This window comes from Pan paniscus, chromosome 13, assembly GCF_029289425.2.
Source record: "Pan paniscus chromosome 13, NHGRI_mPanPan1-v2.0_pri, whole genome shotgun sequence".
Taxonomy (NCBI): domain Eukaryota; kingdom Metazoa; phylum Chordata; class Mammalia; order Primates; family Hominidae; genus Pan; species Pan paniscus.
This window is the reverse complement of record NC_073262.2, coordinates 72617685-72636092: the sequence shown is the minus strand read 5'-3', so window position 1 is coordinate 72636092 and position 18408 is coordinate 72617685. Positions and strand designations below refer to the sequence as shown.

General features: G+C 40.6%; 1 protein-coding gene across 3 annotated transcripts in view; it reads right to left on the bottom strand.

Moving 5' to 3' along the window:
* The window catches only part of UBR3 (ubiquitin protein ligase E3 component n-recognin 3), a 268208-nt gene that overhangs the window by 120507 nt on the left and 129293 nt on the right, over nucleotides 1–18408 (bottom strand). For all 3 annotated transcript variants that reach the window (XM_034954464.3, XM_034954467.3, XM_034954465.3), the window contains exon 24: nucleotides 16418–16506. In XM_034954464.3, coding sequence (XP_034810355.2) covers nucleotides 16418–16506 — 89 coding nt within the window. The remainder of the gene's footprint in view (nucleotides 1–16417; nucleotides 16507–18408) is intronic.

The window sequence follows — 18408 nt, the reverse complement described above, 5'->3', positions numbered from 1 at the left end:
CACAGCAAAAGAAACTACCATCAGAGTGAACAGGCAACCTACAAAATGGGAGAACATTTTCGCAACCTACTCATCTGACAAAGGGCTAATATCCAGAATCTACAATGAACTCAAACAAATTTACAAGAAAAAAACAAACAACCCCATCAAAAAGTGGGCGAAGGACATGAACAGACACTTCTCAAAAGAAGACATTTATGCAGCCAAAAAACACATGAAAAAATGCTCATCATCACTGGCCATCAGAGAAATGCAAATCAAAACCACTATGAGACACCATCTCACACCAGTTAGAATGGCAATCATTAAAAAGTCAGGAAACAACAGGTGCTGGAGAGGATGTGGAGAAATAGGAACACTTTTACACTGTTGGTGGGACTGTAAACTAGTTCAACCATTGTGGAAGTCAGTGTGGCGATTCCTCAGAGATCTAGAACTAGAAATACCATTTGACCCAGCCATCCCATTACTGGGTATATACCCAAATGACTATAAATCATGCTGCTATAAAGACACATGCACACATATGTTTATTGTGGCATTATTCACAATAGCAAAGACTTGGAACCAACCCAAATGTCCAACAATGATAGACTGGATTAAGAAAATGTGGCACATATACACCATGGAATACTATGCAGCCATAAAAAATGATGAGTTCATGTCCTTTGTAGGGACATGGATGAAATTGGAAATCATCATTCTCAGTAAACTATCGCAAGAACAAAAAACCAAACACCGCATATTCTCACTCATAGGTGGGAATTGAACAATGAGATCACATGGACACAGGAAGGGGAATATCACACTCTGGGGACTGTGGTGGGGTGGGGGGAGGGGGGAGGGATAGCATTGGGAGATATACCTAATGCTAGATGACGAGTTAGTGGGTGCAGCACACCAGCATGGCACATGTATACATATGTAACTAACCTGCACAATGTGCACATGTACCCTAAAACTTAAAGTATAATAATAAAAAAAAAAAAATGATGAGTTCATGTCCTTTGTAGGGACATGGATGAAATTGGAAATCATCATTCTCAGTAAACAATCGCAAGAACAAAAAACCAAACACTGCATATTCTCACTCATAGGTGGGAATTGAACAATGAGATCACATGGACACAGGAAGGGGAATATCACACTCTGGGGACTGTTGTGGGGTGGGGGGAGGGGGGAGGGATAGCATTGGGAGATATACCTAATGCTAGATGACAAGTTAGTGGGTGCAGCGCACCAGCATGGCACATGTATACATATGTAACTAACCTGCACAATGTGCACATGTACCCTAGAACTTAAAGTATAATAAAAAAAAAACAGTAGTGTTTCTATACATCAATAATAAACTAGCAGAAAAAGAAATCAAGAAAAAAACTCACAACAGCTACAAAAAAAAAAAAAAAAAAAAAAACCTAGGAACAAGTTTAACCAAGGAGGTAAAAGCTCCTACAAGGAAAACTATAAAACACTGATGAAAGAAATTGAAGTCATCACCAAAAAATGGACAGACATCTCATGTCATGGATTGGAAGAATATTGTGAAAATGACCACACTACCAAAAGTGATCTACACAATGCAATCCCCTATCAATACCAATGACATTCTTCACAGAGGTAGAAAAAGAGATAGAAAAATTCATATGATATGGAACCACAAAACATCCTGAATAGCCAAAGCAATCCTGAGCCAAAAAAAAAAAAAGCTGGAGGCATCATACTTCCTGACATCAAAATATACTACAAAGCTATATTAATCAAAATAGCATGGTACTGGCATAAAAAACAGACACAGGCCAGGCGTGGTGGCTCATGCCTGTAATCCCAGCACTTTGGGAGGCGGAGGCGGGCGGATCACGAGGTCAGGAGATGGAGACCATCCTGGCTAACACAGTGAAACCCCATCTCTATTAAAAATATAAAAAAATTAGCTGGGCATGGTGGCAGGCGCCTGTAGTCCCAGCTGCTTGGGAGGCTGAGGCAGGAGAATGGCATGAATCTGGGAAGTGGAGCTTGCAGTGAGCCGAGATTGCACCACAGAACTCCAGCCTGGGTAACAGAGCAAGAATCCATCTAACAAAAAAAAAAAAAGGACACAAATGGAACAGAATAGAGAACACAGAAATAAATACACATATTTACAGCCAACTGATTTTCAACAAAGGTACCAAAAACATTCAGTGCTGGGGAAAAGACAGTCTCATCAATAAATGATGTTTGGAAAACTAAGTATCTGTAAGCAGAAAAATGAAACTAGACCCTTATCTCTCAATATATTCAAAAATCAAATCCAAATGGATTAAAGACTTTCTAATACCTCAAATCATGAAATTACTAGAAGAAACCACTGTGGAAATGCTTAAAGCATTGGTCTGAGTAAAGATTTTTTTGTGTACAACATCAAAAGTACAAGCAACAAAAGCAAAAATAGATAAATGGGGTTATATCAGCTAGAAAGCTTTTGTACAGCAAAGAAAACAATCAACAGAATGAAGAGACAACCTACAGTATGAGAGAAAATATCTGTAAACTATCCATGGGACAAAGGATTAATAACTAGAGTACAGAAGAAACTCAAACAAGTTAATAGCAGAAAATAATCCAATTTGAAAATGGACAAATTATCTGATAAGTCATTTCTCAAAAAAGACATACAAATGGCCAAACAGGCATATAAAAAAAAAAAAAGGTCAACATGATTAATCCTCTGGGAATACAAATCAAAACTGCAACAAGATATCATCCATCTCACCCCAGTTAAAATAGCTATTATCAAAAAGAAAACAATCACAGATGCTGACAAGGATGTAGAGAAAGGGCATGCTTGTAATACTACTGGTAAGAATGTAAATTAGTATAGCAACTATGAAAAACAGTATGGAGGTTCCTCAAAAAAGTAAAAATAGATCTACCAAATGACCCAGCAATCCAAGTGCTGGGTATATATTCAAAAGAAAAGAAATCAGTATATTGAAGAGCCAGCTGCGTGTCCATGTTTATTGTTATCACAATAGTGAAGACAGCACCCTAAGTTTCTATCAACAGATGAATAAAGAAATTGTGGTGGGTGTGTGTGTGTATAGAATGGAACATTATTTAGCCATAAAAAGAGTGAAATCCTGTCATTTACAGCAACATGGATGGAACTGGAAGTCATTATGTTAAGTAAAACAAGCGAGGCACAGAAAGACAAATATCACTTTTTCTTACTCGTATGTGGAATTTAAAAAGTGAATCCCATGAAAGTAGACAGCAAAATGATGGTTACCAGACGCTGGGAAGGGTTGGGGAGGAGGATATGAAGAGAGGTTGGTTAATGTGTACAAACATACAGTTATAGAAGGAATAGTGTTTGATAGCACAGTTGGGTAACAATAGTTAACAATAATTGATTATGTATTTAAAAATAACTAAAAGATTTTAAATGTTCCTAACACAAAGAAATGATAAATGTTTGAGGTGACAGACATCCTAATTACCCTGATTTGATCATTACACACCATATTCATGTATCAAAATATCACATGTGCCTCATAAATATGTAGTTATTATGTATAAATTTTTGTAAATATTAAATTTTTTTAAAAGAATGAAGAGTATCTCTACACACTGCATGGTAGGATCTCCTGGATATGACATTAAGTGAAAAAGCAAGGTAGGGAAAGTGTACATATGTGTTACCTAAGAAAGGTATATACTTACCTAAGAAAGGGACTCTAGGAAAAATTAAATATTTTATATCTCAATATACATAATTATATATATTTATATAAGAAGATATATTCATATCTCCAGCCCTACTTCTTATATAAATGGTAGCACACAAAGCAAATATATACGTATTTGCTTATACTGTTAAAAATAAAAGGACAAATCACAAACTGTATTATTAAATAAAACAACTCCTTCCATCTATAACAACAATAAAAGTCAACCAAATCCTGCAATGTGGCTGCTCTCAGCTCAGACTCTCCTACTTTCCAAAGGAAATCTTAATGTAAGATGCTGTTCTTATCCACCCAGTAGCTATTGTCCTTTCTGATAACAAACAACAGGCCTCAATTTTTGTTGACAAAAATCACTCCTTCACCACCCTTTTCAATTCCTACGATTTAGGTGGGACTGACTGTACAACCACACAAGAGTGGTAGAGTCACAGCAAGGATTTTTGCTGTGTCTATTGGAAATGGAGTGTTTTCACTCTGTTTTTTAAAAATGAAAAAATAAAACTTTTCCCAACACTCAGAATATCACTTCTATCCTGTGCCTGAAGCACTCAACCAACCATCAGGTCTATTAATTCTTATTTTGCAATTGATCTCATATCTATCCCTTCCTATCTATAGGCTACCAACTGTATGTGTGTCGGGGGCGGGGGGCGCATAACGTGTAGGGGGGTGGGGGGGGGCATACTCTCCTCAATTTGCTTTAATATGAAGAAATAGTAAAGAGCATGCAAAACTTCTTGATTAATAGCTCTTGTTCCACACTTACTACTGTATAACCTCAAATTTACTTAATCTCTCTAAGCCTAGGCATCTGTATCTGGGATAATACTACATATCTCATGGATGTGTCAAGACAAAATGCAATATACAGAATGTATTATCACAGTGCTGAGTACACAGTTAACATACAAAAATATGTTTCATCCTCATCATGATCAACCACCAAAATTCATACTCTTGGACCCAGACCAAAAATAGAGGAAAAATTGTATGTACATAATGTTTATTATCATTAAAATTAGGAAAAAAAAACCCTACACAGTCCACTTGTGGGTGAATGATTAAGCAAACTGTAGAATAAAAATGATGACAGCAATAGCCAATGTTTATATAATGCTTATTATGTACCATTCTATTCTAAGCATTTTAAATATACGTACATTTGACCCTCTCAACCCTATGAGGTAGTATAAAAATTCCTTTGTAACAATGTGAAAACGAGGCAGAGAGAAGTTAAGTAAATTACTCCAGGCAATGGAGTGTGGCTGAGCTATAAACCCAGTCAGGCTCCAGAGTCCATTGCTCACACCCACTACACTATACTGCTTCCCCAAAGAAGTACAGACTTTAATAGTTACAAGAAGCTTTCAATAATAATGTAGGGAAATTCTTACACTAAAATATTGGGTAAAAAGGCATGGCATAAAATTGTGCTATATAGTATAATCAGTAGTGTACATGTTATTTGGATAGTGGGATCAGTGATAAAATTGTTCCTTCTTGATGCTTTTCTGTACTGTATAAATTTTACAATTAAAATGTAATATGTTTAATAACAGAAAGTAATTCCCAAATAAATTCTTATTCTTTATTAAGTACCTGAACTCTCACTGGGAACGTAATTCTGTTGCATTTCAGCTATACCTATCTGACAAACCGGACAAATCTTAATGGATCAAGGTTATAATCTAACACCTTGACTCCTACACATAGATGGCTAGTAAAAATTTAAAAAGGTGGTGGGGAGGATAATGATCAAGAAAGAAGGATGAAAGGAAATGCAGAAGTAATACTGCCTCTTCATGTAGGAAACTTGATAACTAGAGAAAGGCATTAAACAGATAGGCAAGAGTGCTAATCACAGTAGAAATGTGTTGCATTCAGGGAGAAAAGTTTTCATACTTAAACTACCTAATAATGTACTATATTTGATTAGAGGATTTATAACATACTGTATGTTATAAATTTGAAATATTTTGTATGTTATGCTTCTACATTAGAATTTTTGTTATATACAAAGATATAGACACAATAAAAAGAAGCAACTACAGTAGTCTCCCCTTATCTAGGATTTCACTTTCCATGGTTTCAGTTACCTGTGGTCAACCATGGTCAGAAAATATTAAATGGAAAATTTCGGAAATAAACAATTCAAAAATTTTAAACTATGCACCATTTTGAGTAGCGTGATGAAATCTCATACTGTCCCATTTGGTCCTGTCCAGGATGTGAATCATCCCTTTGTCCAGCATATCCATTTCTGTTATCAGATCAACTGCTGTGATATCCCAATGCTTGTGTTCAAGTAACACTTATTTTACTTAATAATGGCCCCAAAGTATAAGAGCAGTGATGCTGGCATACTGTTGTAATTGTTCTATTTTATTATTGTGTTGCTAATCTCTTACTGTGCTTAATTTATAAACTTTATCATGTATAGGAAAAAAACAGTATATATGGGGTTTGATACTACCCATGGTTAGTTTCAGCCATCCTCTGGGGGCCTTGGAACAGATCCCCAGTGATAAGGAGATACTACTATACAGATTATTTATGTCCTTACAACACAGATATGAAATAAGACAAAAAAAAAAGGAATTTGACAAATGAGGGAGAGGATCTGGCTAAGGTTAAATTGTATCAGTACTGCTGCCAAGTATTAATACTACTTCAGGTATAGGCCCTGCTTCGTGTGTTAATAATACTATAGTACAAAAAGTGACATGTAAATAGTCATTAAAAGCAGAACAACATGTGACTTTGCAAGTTTTATCTTGAGCAATGGGTGAAAATGGGGTCTCAAACAGGCTTTTTGGGGTTAGATATCTTTGGAAAGAGACTGTTATAAATAAAGGGAATACAGAATCAGTGTGATCTGGAATCCTAGTGGTGTGGCCATGGCCAACATAAACAAATGAAATGCCCGTAAATCTTTATTGCCTCACCTGTCACCACTGCAGCATGCAAGAACCGAGACTGGGAGAAAGTAGAGCTCATTATCCTGAAGACTTCTGTGAACTGCCTCTGTTTGCTAGCAATCATATTTGCCTGATCCCTCAATTGTTCTTCCTGTGCCCTGGCTACTGCCAAAAGAGGTCAAACCTTCCAAAAATTAGGACATGGAGTCAATAACTTTGCACTTATGACATTCAAATCTATGATCTTGACTATAACTGAGCTGTAAGCATTGTTTATCAATCTTTATTTATAGTCAGCTTTCATGACCAATGTCTCCCACTCTCCTCAGCAATTCCAAACTTCAGGTCACATTCTTTTTCACCCAGAACTCACCTTTTACCTAACCCTGAAAACTAAGGCAATCAGACGTGATCTGCCTGAGCTTCCCATTTCCCTTAAAGCCAGTGGAACTTACCTCTATCTCCATCCATTCTTTCCTCCTTCCCTCCAGTTTCCTCAGAGGATAAGGTGACCATTCTCTTATTCAAGGCAATAACACCAAATCTGCTCTGGGTACGTTGCTTAATTGATTCCTCAGAAAATTGTTTTTGTTTTGTCTCACTTGTGAGTGGAAAGTAGCAAATAAAAACAATTTCTTAAAGTATTAATTAAGCTTTTTTTCTTAGTTCTTAAAATTGCAAACATACTGACATGGGTGAACTAAAACTGTACATCAGACTAGTTACATCACCTGACAAAAAAAGGACTGCTCTTAAGTAACTTCAGAGCACAAAACTTTGACTATATATCTTTGGTGGGATGCAATGAGGACAAAATAATCTGTAAACAATTTAAAATTTGTTATACTTTCTAAACATTTTTTTAAATTTAAGAAATTTAAAAGTTTTATTCAATAATTTCATTGTTTAACATAATACTGAGTTAGATATTTTGAAGATATTTTCTTTGTTTTGTAGGAAAGTAATTTTCTTAGGTATGATGTACTGTGATTGTGTAAGAGAAGATTCTCAATCCTAAGGCATGCATGTTAAAAGTATTTAGCAGTAAGGTCTGCAACTTACTTCATTTAGTAGAGAGAAAGCAAGAGAACAAATACAGAACAATGTTAACAAGGTGATGGTTATATTGGTATATGGGTGTTCACAACACTATTCTGTCAGCTTTCCTCTATGTTTGGAATTTTTCATAAGAAAAAAATAGCATTGTAAAACCTCATTTTGGTAAAAAATGCATTTATATGCATATGTACTTAGAAAAAGTCTTGTAAGGATATAACCTAGGTTAGGAAATCTGGTAGTAAAAATATATTAGTTCTTATTTTTTATTATTTGTGTTTTCTAACTTTTAATAAAAAATTTAGTGCTTTTGTTATAAAAAATTAACTTTACACACTGCAATAATACATATTAAGTATTTAATTCAAGATTACAGGCTAAATATCTGCTTTTGTCCCTCATTCTTTTTTAAAAAACTCCTACTGAAATAAAGACAGAAAAAAAATGAAGAAATATTCCCACAGAATATAGAAAAAGGATGAAGTGGTAGGAGAGAATTTCACCAGCAAATAAGAGATGTCAATAACATTTCTGAGACTGGAGGAGAAAGAGACATGATGACAGAGAAAAGATATGTGATATCGGAAAGTTACAGAAAAGGAAGAATTGATCTATCCATTAGAATGTCAACTCTGGGCTCAGAACCAGCATATGAGGCAGAAGACAGGAGCTATACGTACAAAATGACTCTGAAAACAGAATAATTATTTGAAGGACTGTATATAGACTTCACTACATAGCACCCCAATTCCTTCCCCAACTCTGACTAAACAGAGCATCCAGGGGACTTGGCATTTACCTCACAGAAAAAACGGATCATCCACAACAACAAAAACCAGCCTATTCTTATCCAAAGAAACTGCACAAGCAGCTTAGAGAAAACTGGGGCTTCTAACGTGAATGTTAGCATCTGGGCGCTCTGACCTAGAGCAGTCAGCCCTTCTCCCAACCCTAATCCAAATCTGACAGTCAACACACTTTACCCATGTACACAGACTAGAGACAATTACTAGGACCAAACCTCTTTACACCTCAGTAAAATAAACCCACAAGAGCTACCCAGACCACCTCTCCAGGACAATCAGGAATCATCAGGCAAATGAGGAAAACTAGCAACATGAAAGACTAACATAAGTTTTTCAAGCAATTTAGAAGGATAATTTAGAAAAACAGATAAAGAAAAAAAAGAAACACCCTAAGCTCTTTCAGAAAGATTTTTAGAGAAAATTCTATACACATGGTAAGAACAAGATACTGAAGAGAGGAAATCTCTATGTATGTAAAACAAAAAGAACAAATGATATAAAAGATAAAACACATTAAAAAATTAAAAGATCAATCTAGGAGATCCAACATCCAATTACGAGTCCCAAAAGAGAATAAAATGTAAGAAGGAAAGTATTGCTGTATAACAAAATACCCTGACGCTCAGTGGCTTAAAAAGAATTATCTCAAACCGTTTCTGAGGGTCAGGCATCTGGGAGCAGCTTAGTGGTATGGTTCTGTCTAAGGAGCTCTCCTGAAATTGCTGTCAAACCTGCAGTCATTTAAAGGCTTAACTGGCACCAGATGCAGTGGCTCACACCTGTAATCCTGGACTTTGGGAGGCCGAGGCAGAAGGATTGCTTTGAGGCCAGACTAACCTGAGCAATACAGAGAGACCATGTCTCTTTAATTAAAAAAAAATTTTTTTAAGAAAAAAATAGATATTCAGAGAAGGACTGTGTGGTAGATAGAGCTCCCTCTCCCCTCTCCCCTCTCCCCTCTCCCCTCCCCCCTCCCCCCTCCCCCCCCTCCCCTCTCCCCTCTCCCCTCTTTCCACGGTCTCCCTCTGATGCCGAGCCGAAGCTGGACGGTACTGCTGCCATCTCAGCTCACTGCAACCTCCCTGCCAGATTCTCCTGCCTCAGCCTGCCAAGTGCCTGCGATTGCAGGCGTGCGCCGCCACGCCTGACTGGTTTTCGTATTTTTTTGGTGGAGACGGGGTTTCGATGTGTCGGCTGGGCTGGTCTCCAGCTCCTAACCGCGAGTGATCCGCCAGCCTCGGCCTCCCGAGGTGCCGGGATTGCAGACGGAGTCTCGTTAACTCAGTGCTCAATGGCGCCCAGGCTGGAGTGCAGTGGAGTGATCTCGGCTCGCTACAACCACCTCCCAGCCGCCTGCCTTGGCCTCCCTAAGTGCCGAGATTGCAGCCTCTGCCTGGCAGCCACCCCGTCTGGGAAGTGAGGAGCGTCTCCGCCTGACTGCCCATCGTCTGGGATGTGAGGAGCCCCTCTGCCTGGCTGCCCAGTCTGGAAAGTGAGGAGCGTCTCTGCCTGGCCGCCATCCCATCTAGGAAGTGAGGAGCGCCTCTTCCCGGCCGCCATCACATCTGGGAAGTGAGGAGCGTCTCTGCCCGGCCGCCCATCGTCTGAGATGTGGGGAGCACCTCTGCCCTGCCACCCCGTCCGGGATGTGAGGAGTGTCTCTGCCCGGCCGCCCTGTCTGAGAAGTGAGGAGACCCTCTGCCTGGCAACCGCCCCGTCTGAGAAGTGAGGAGCCCCTCCGCCCGGCAGCCACCCCGTCTGAGAAGTGAGGAGCGTCCTCCCTCCTCGTCTGGGAGGGAGGTGGGGGGGTCAGCCCCCCGCCCGGCCAGCCGCCCCGTCCGGGAGGTGAGGGGCACCTCTGCCCGGCCGCCCCTACCGGGAAGTGAGGAGCCCCTCTGCCCGGCCAGCCGCCTCGTCCGGGAGGGAGGTGGGGGGGTCAGCCCCCCGCCTGGCCAGCCTCCCCGTCCGGGAGGCGAGGGGTGCCTCTGCCCGGCCGCCCCTACTGGGAAGTGAGGAGCCCCTCTGCCCGGCCAGCCGCCCCGTCCGGGAGGGAGGTGGGGGGGTCAGCCCCCCTCCCGGCCAGCCACCCCATCCGGGAGGGAGGTGGGGGGGGTCAGCCCCCCGCCCGGCCAGCCACCCCGTCCGGGAGGGAGGTGGGGGGATCAGCCCCCCGCCCGGCCAGCCGCCCCGTCTGGGAGGGAGGTGGGGGGATCAGCCCCCTGCCCGGCCAGCCGCCCTGTCCAGGAGGTGGGGGGGGCGCCTCTGCCCGGCCGCCCCTACTGGGAAGTGAGGAGCCCCTCTGCCCGGCCAGCCGCTCTGTCTGGGAGGGAGGTGGGGGGGTCAGCCCCCGGCCCGGCCAGCCGCCCCGTCCGGGAGGGAGGTGGGGGGGTTAGCCCCCCGCCTGGCCAGCCGCCCCATCCGGGAGGTGAGGGGCGCCTCTGCCCGGCCGCCCCTTCTGGGAAGTGAGGAGCCCCTCTGCCCGGCCAGCCGCCCCGTCCGGGAGGGAGGTGGGGGGGTCAGCCCCCCGCCCGGCCAGCCGCCCCATCCGGGAGGGAGGTGGGGGGGTCAGCCCCCCGCCCGGCCAGCCGCCCCGTCTGGGAGGGAGGTGGGGGGTCAGCCCCCGGCCTGGCCAGCCGCCCCGTCCGGGAGGGAGGTGGGGGGGTCAGCCCCCCGCCCGGCCAGCCGCCCCGTCCGGGAGGGAGGTGGGGGGGTCAGCCCCCCGCCCGGCCAGCCGCCCCGTCCGGGAGGGAGGTGGGGGGGTCAGCCCCCCGCCCGGCCAGCCGCCCTGTCCGGGAGGTGAGGGGCGCCTCTGCCCGGCCGCCCCTACCGGGAAGTGAGGAGCCCCTCTGCCCGGCCAGCCGCCCCCTCCGGGAGGGAGGTGGGGGGGTCAGCCCCCCGCCGGGCCAGCCGCCCCGTCGGGGAAGTGAGGGGCACCTCTGCCCGGCCGCCCCTACTGGGAAGTGAGGAGCCCCTCTGCCCGGCCAGCCGCCCTGTCCGGGAGGGAGGTGGGGGGTCAGCCCCCCGCCCGGCCAGCCGCCCCGTCCGGGAGGGAGGTGGGGGGGGTCAGCCCCCCGCCCGGCCAGCCGCCCCGTCCGGGAGGTGAGGGGCGCTTCTGCCCGGCCGCCCCTACTGGGAAGTGAGGAGCTCCTCTGCCCGGCCACCACCCCATCTGGGAGGTGTACTCAACAGCTCATTGAGAACGGGCCATGAAGACAATGGCGGTTTTGTGGAATAGAAAGGGGGGAAAGGTGGGGAAAAGATTGAGAAATCGGATGGTTGCTGTGTCTGTGTAGAAAGAGGTAGACATGGGAGACTTTTCATTTTGTTCTGTACTAAGAAAAATTCTTCTGCCTTGGGATCCTGTTGATCTGTGACCTTACCCCCAACCCTGTGCTCTCTGAAACATGTGCTGTATCCACTCAGGGTTGAATGGATTAAGGGCGGTGCAAGATGTGCTTTGTTAAACAGATGCTTGAAGGCAGCATGTTTGTTAAGAGTCATCACCACTCCTTAATCTCAAGTACCCAGGGACACAAACACTGCGGAAGGCCGCAGGGTCCTCTGCCTAGGAAAACCAGAGAACTTTGTTCACTTGTTTATCTGCTGACCTTCCCTCCACTATTGTCCTGTGACCCTGCCAAATCCCCCTCTGCGAGAAACACCCAAGAATGATCAATAAAAAAGAAAAAAAAAAAAAAAAAGATCCTGCAGATTATGTGCCAAGTGCCCTGCATAGAGCCTGGCAGCTGTGTGGGCTCCAATCTCTTCCATTCATTTGTATGAATGAGGAGAGGTGGCCCATTTTGATTAGTTAAGTTTCCAATTATGGGTTGTTTTTAAAAAGATATATTGTGATGCCTTCATGAAACTCAAAAACTCAATGAAAAAAGAGTAAGGCTGGAAACCCTGTAAACCAGGTCCCAGGCCAGTTTTTTCAAGAGGGCTGTATAAGCGTTTTATTTTTTATTTGTTTATTTTTTAAAGACAGGGTCTCACTATGGGGTCTCACTATGTTGCCTAGGTTGGTCTTGAACTCCTGGGCTGAAGCAATTCTCTTGCCTCAGTCTCCCAAGTAGCTGGGACAACAGGTATGCACCACTGCACCCAATGGTTTTGTAAGCCTTGACTCCATAAAACAACTTTAGTTACTTAAAAGTACTTGGTGATAAACGAGTAAATAAACATAGTTTTCAAAAAAAAAAAAAAATAAGAAAAAAATAACAAAATTAAATAAAAGCTTAACTGGGACAGGAAGTTTCACAACCAAGCTCACTCACACGACTGTTGGGGCAAGAAGCCTCAGTTCCTCACTCACATGGGCCTTCACAGGGATACTCATGACATGGCAGCTGGCTTCCACCAGAATGAGTAATCCAAGAGAGAGAAAAAGTAACAAAGACAGAAGCCACAACGTCTTTCATTACCTAATATGAGAAACAATATACCTTCACTTCTGCCATATAGGTCATGCACTTCAATGTAGAAGACTACACAGGGCATCAGGACCAGGAGACAGGGATCATTCAGAACCATCTTGGAGGATGACTATACCAGTTATCAAAAAAAAAAAAAAAATCATGGAAAAAAATTCTCATAGTTTCAGAGATATGAATCTTCAGACTGAAAAGGCTCATTGAGCACTAAGGAGGATGGGAAAAGATCTCATAGATACAAATGATAAAACTTCAGATCTCTAAGGATCAGATAATCACAAATGTGTCACAGGAAAGGAAAAAATGCTCACCTACAAAGGTATAAGAATTAGATTACCACCAGACTTTTTATCAAATGAATGGTAAAAGACAAAAGGGCAATGCCTTCAGTTGTAAAGTTGTGACAGAAAATGTTTATCAACCTGGAATTCTATATCCATCTAAATGAACAATCAAGTGTGAGAGTAGACTAAAGTCCCTTCCAGAAATAAAGAATCAGACGGTTTAGCTACCAAACATGCATTATTAAGATCTGAACCAGGCATGGCAGTGCATGCCTATAGTCCCAGATACTAGGTAGGCTGAGGTGGGAGGACTGCTTGAGCTCAGGAGTTCAAATCCAGCCTGGGTAACCTTGTCTCTTAAAAAAGAAAAAAAAAAAAAGAATATACTTGAATTGGCACCCCAATAAAATAAGATTTTTTAAAAAGATGACATTAATATGCAAGAATCTCTATTATCAATCCCAAAAGGGGAAAATCCTAAGGTAATAGCTATAAGGCATGCCTGGAGAACAAATGGACCAGATTGGAAAAGAACTGGTCCATTGGAAAAGAATTCCATGCAAAAGACTACTGTATGATTAAGTAGATAGAATAATAGAGATATCATAAAGGCACATTGGTTCTTGCTACAATAAAATTTTTTAAATAAAATTTTAAAAAGACAGTTGGGGAACTTCAAGGAAAACAAAAGGCAACATAACAAAGTCATGGTCCATATAGAAACAAATAAGAGGTGGTATGGGTTTAGCAATCAAGGGACTGGAAGAAAAGAGGCTATGTACTAAAGATAGTCTCTTTGAAGGGGTCCAGGAGTTGAGCCACTGGACTCAAAAACAGTCGATGTAGAACCATTATGTAGCACATTATCTAGCCTTGTACTCAACAGCATTCAAAAAGTCATACTAATACAAACTCTTCATTGTTTTAATGTCTTCATATGGAAGACATTAATGTGACTGCAAAACAAAATGTCAGCAACTTTGACAATTTAAAAGTTTAAAAATATCTGAAAAAAGGCAGGAGGTAAAAGAGGAAAGGAAGGATGGGGTGCTTATTAGTTCATTTTATATGAAGCGGTATCAAGATACTGACTACTACAATAGAACGATACGTAAATATTGTAATTATATTAAACATGTAAAAAAACAAAAATATAATTATCAATTTTTGTAAAGAAGAGAGAAAGGGAAAGTAGTGTCAATAAACTAAACCCTCTTCTTTCATATGATAAAGTCAACTGATGCTAAATAAATTCCATAAACAGAATTTCAGTACAGGTTAAGTATCCCTTATCTGAAATGCTTGGGACCATTAGTGTTTCAGATTTCAGATTTTTTCAGATTTCAGAATATTTACATAGATATAAAGAGATATCTTGGGGCTGGAACCCAAGTCTAAACACAAAATTCATTTATGTTTCATACATACTTTATGCATACAGGCTACGGTGATTTTATACAATTTTTTTTTTTTTTTTTGCTCTTGTCACCCAGGCTGCAGTGCAATGGCATGATCTTGGCTCACTGAAACCTGTCTCCTGGTTCCAGCAATTCTCCTGCCTCAGCCTCCTGAGTAGCTGGGATTACAGGTGTGCACCACCAAGCCCAGCTAATTTTTTTGTATTTTTAGTAGAGACGGGTTTCACCATGTTGGTCAGGCTGGTCTCAAACTCCTGACCTCAAGTGATCCACCCACCTCGGCCTCCCAAAGTGCTGGGATTACAGATGTGAGCCACCGCACCCAGCCTTATGCAACATTTTAAATAATTTTGTAAATGAAATATAGTTTTGACTGCAACCCATCACAAGAGGTCAAGTGTGAAACTTTCCACTTGTGGCATCATGCCACAACTATATGCCAACCAGTTGGAAAACCTAAAAGAAACGGATAAATTGGCCTTTGGTCTTTCAGACCTGTAACAATGGCCTCTTGGGGGTTTTCAGCCTTCAGCCTCAGACCGGGTACTGTACTTTCAGCTTCTCTGGTTTTGAGGGTTTTAGACTTGGAATGAACTATGGTGCTAGCTTTTCTCATCCCCCAGCTTGCAGATGGCTGATCATGGGATGTCATCTTTGTAATTACATAAGCCAATTCTCCCTAGTAAACTCCCTTTCATATATACATATCCTACCATTTCTGTCCCTCTGGAAAAACCTAATAGAGATTTTGAACTTCATAGCTCTCCAGTAACAGATCCAAATGAAAAGGAAATCAACAAATTGCCAGAAAAGGAATTCAAAAGACGAATCTTAAGTCAAAAACTTTCCACTTGTGGCATGATGCCACAAGTGGAAAGTCAATGCTCAGAAAGTTTTGGATTTTGGCACATTTTAGATTTCAGATTTTCAGATTTGCAGATTAGGGGTGCTCAATCTGTATTCTTTCTGTCAAAGTTATATCCTGAACATTAACTACACTAGATGGTTTAGAACCCATTAGGCTAAATCTGAACTGATCGCTATACATTTCTTCAGGAAGTTGGTTATGAGTTTAGGTAAACAAAAATGCATGAAAATGTACATGCCTGCTTGAATGCATATATGTGTGTATTTTAACTAAATGCATGACTTTTATTTTCTTTCCACAATTTTTTCTAAAAATCAAAGAAAAAAATTGCTGGAATGGAAGAAATAGTCAGGGAAGGGAATATCCTGGTTAACTAAAGACTGACACTGAGATTTAATCTATTTCTCCAATGTGTGTAAAAGGCTACTATCATACAGAAACATGGTATCCTCTCTCACTGTATAAATTCTAATGCTAATCTTAATGGAAATGAGAAGTTCACCTGATTTTAAGAAATAATGAAGGGATACCAGAAAGAGGCACTAGAAGCATTTGAAACTATTTTAAGGATTTTAAGATAATTTCACAGAAAAAGATCAAGACAAGTAAATGTACATTGATGGATCTCACAAATCTAAAGACCGTTTAACAGAAGAGAACAAAAGGGGCATACTGTATTGCTACCATCAGGAAGAACTTCCTAACAATTACAGCTACTAACAACAGAATATAATAAAAGTCTATAATAAAAGTCTGATCTTCCATCACTATATTGTTTAAAGACCAAATAAACACTAGAAATCATAAGTCTGTAATGTTTTAAGTTAGTAAAAGACTGGACTACATCATCCCTAAAGTAATAAGTATAATTATGAGAGTTCTAAACTAATAATTTTGACTTACCAACATCCATTGCAGTTTCCATAAAGCTTTTCTGTCGTGAAGCAAACTCCGCAAGCAATTTCTGCTGCCTCTCTCTAGCCTTCTGTCGCCTAGATTAAACAGAAATAAAGTTGTAAGTATCAGATGTGCTTAAGACCTAGCTACTATATTTCAGGAGTATATAATGTATGAAAAGCCCCTGGTACACAGGTGAGAACAATCTATTTTCGTATTATGTATTAAATTTCTTCTAATACTTGATTGTCCTTAAAAGGATTCTACTAATTTTAAAAGGTTACAAACTCACTGGTTTAATAGATAAAAATAAAAGCCAAGATGTACTTTAAAATGTGAAATAATAATTAAGGTAGATAGAATATTTGGATTTCCAATAACACAAGTTCCTAAGTATACGTCAGAAGGTAGCAAGAGCAAGAACATATTTTTTTAGCAAGAGACTAACAATTTAACCCCAGGCACAAATAACAGTAAACTGATTGCTAGAAGAAGCTATGATGTTTAGATATAAACAAAGTCTAAAAGATAAGAATAGTCATATTTACTGTTACCCTAAGAATAGGCCTCTCCTAACAGAGAATGAACAGAAGCCAGTAAGCTTCCCCGTTTCTACTAGGACATATTTCAAGTTTGGTTTATTTTGTATAAAGTAAAAGAATGTGAAGGAGTCTCAAACACAACATAAGAATAAAACTGTATTACAAAGCCCTAAATATTCCCTTGGATTAATTCACTATATTATATTTATTATGAATGCCTTATCTACTTCCAAAGAATATTTTTTTTCTTTTTGTAGCTTAACGGCTAATTTTATTTTATTATACTTTAAGTTCTAGGGTACATGTGCACAATGTACAGGTTTCTTACATATGTATACATGTGCCATGTTGGTGTGCTGCACCCATTAACTCGTCATTTACATTAGGTATATCTCCTAATGCTTTCCCTCCCCTCTCCCCCAAACCCACGACAGGCCCTGGTGTGTGATGTTCCCCTTCCTGTGTCCAAGTGTTCTCATTGTTCAATTCCCACCTATGAGTGAGAACATGCGGTGTTTGGTTTTTTGTCTTTGTGACAGTTTGGTCAGAATGATGGTTTCCAGCTTCATCCATGTCCCTACGAAGGACATGAACTCATCCTTTTTTATCGCTGCATAGTATTCCACAGTGTATATGTGCCACATTTTCTTAATCCAGTCTATCATTGATGGACATCCAAAGAATATTTTAATTGCAACTGGTTGCCAAAAAAAAAAAATCCACCAATACAGTGTTACCATAACATAAGAATAGGAAAATAAGTCAACTAATAAAGAAAGGAGACAGGTTTCTTCAGATTATGTGATGCTAACAATACTACTAAGCATAAAGTTTCACTCCCAGTAAGGAAAAGTTAAATTAATAATTTAAACAAGAAGTGAAGGAGAGGAAGAAGAAAAAATGAAAGGTTAGAAAAGGTAAATTATATGTTAGTTCACGGAAGAGATAAATTTTTACTTGAACAAAACTCAAAGAGGAACTGATGTCCTTTGTGTCATACCCATAATACAGAAGACATGAGAACATAATGGACAGAGTATACTACAGCAGTTTCTTTAATGACCATTTATTATATCTACACAGTATAGAAGTCAAAGCATTATGTTAAACTGAGAGTCTATGCAATCACTGTTATGGGAAACCTAAAAGTATTTTTCTATTAATCTGATATGATTCAAGGATATAACATACAAAATTCAGAAGAATGAAATACAGTAATTTTTAAATTATCCACACATTTGCTCCCATGAAATTAGTGGGGATAATCAGGAGCAACTACAAAGTCAAGTTCTGTGGTCCACTTTACCATGAGAAGTTACATATTTTTGCCAATAATATTCAAAAAATTGTTAACACTCCTTTTCTAACATTTACAGATAATTTAGGATCCACATAAAAAACTCGCCTTATTATTTTATAACAACAATTCTTTTATACTGTTTTCGAGCCAAAATA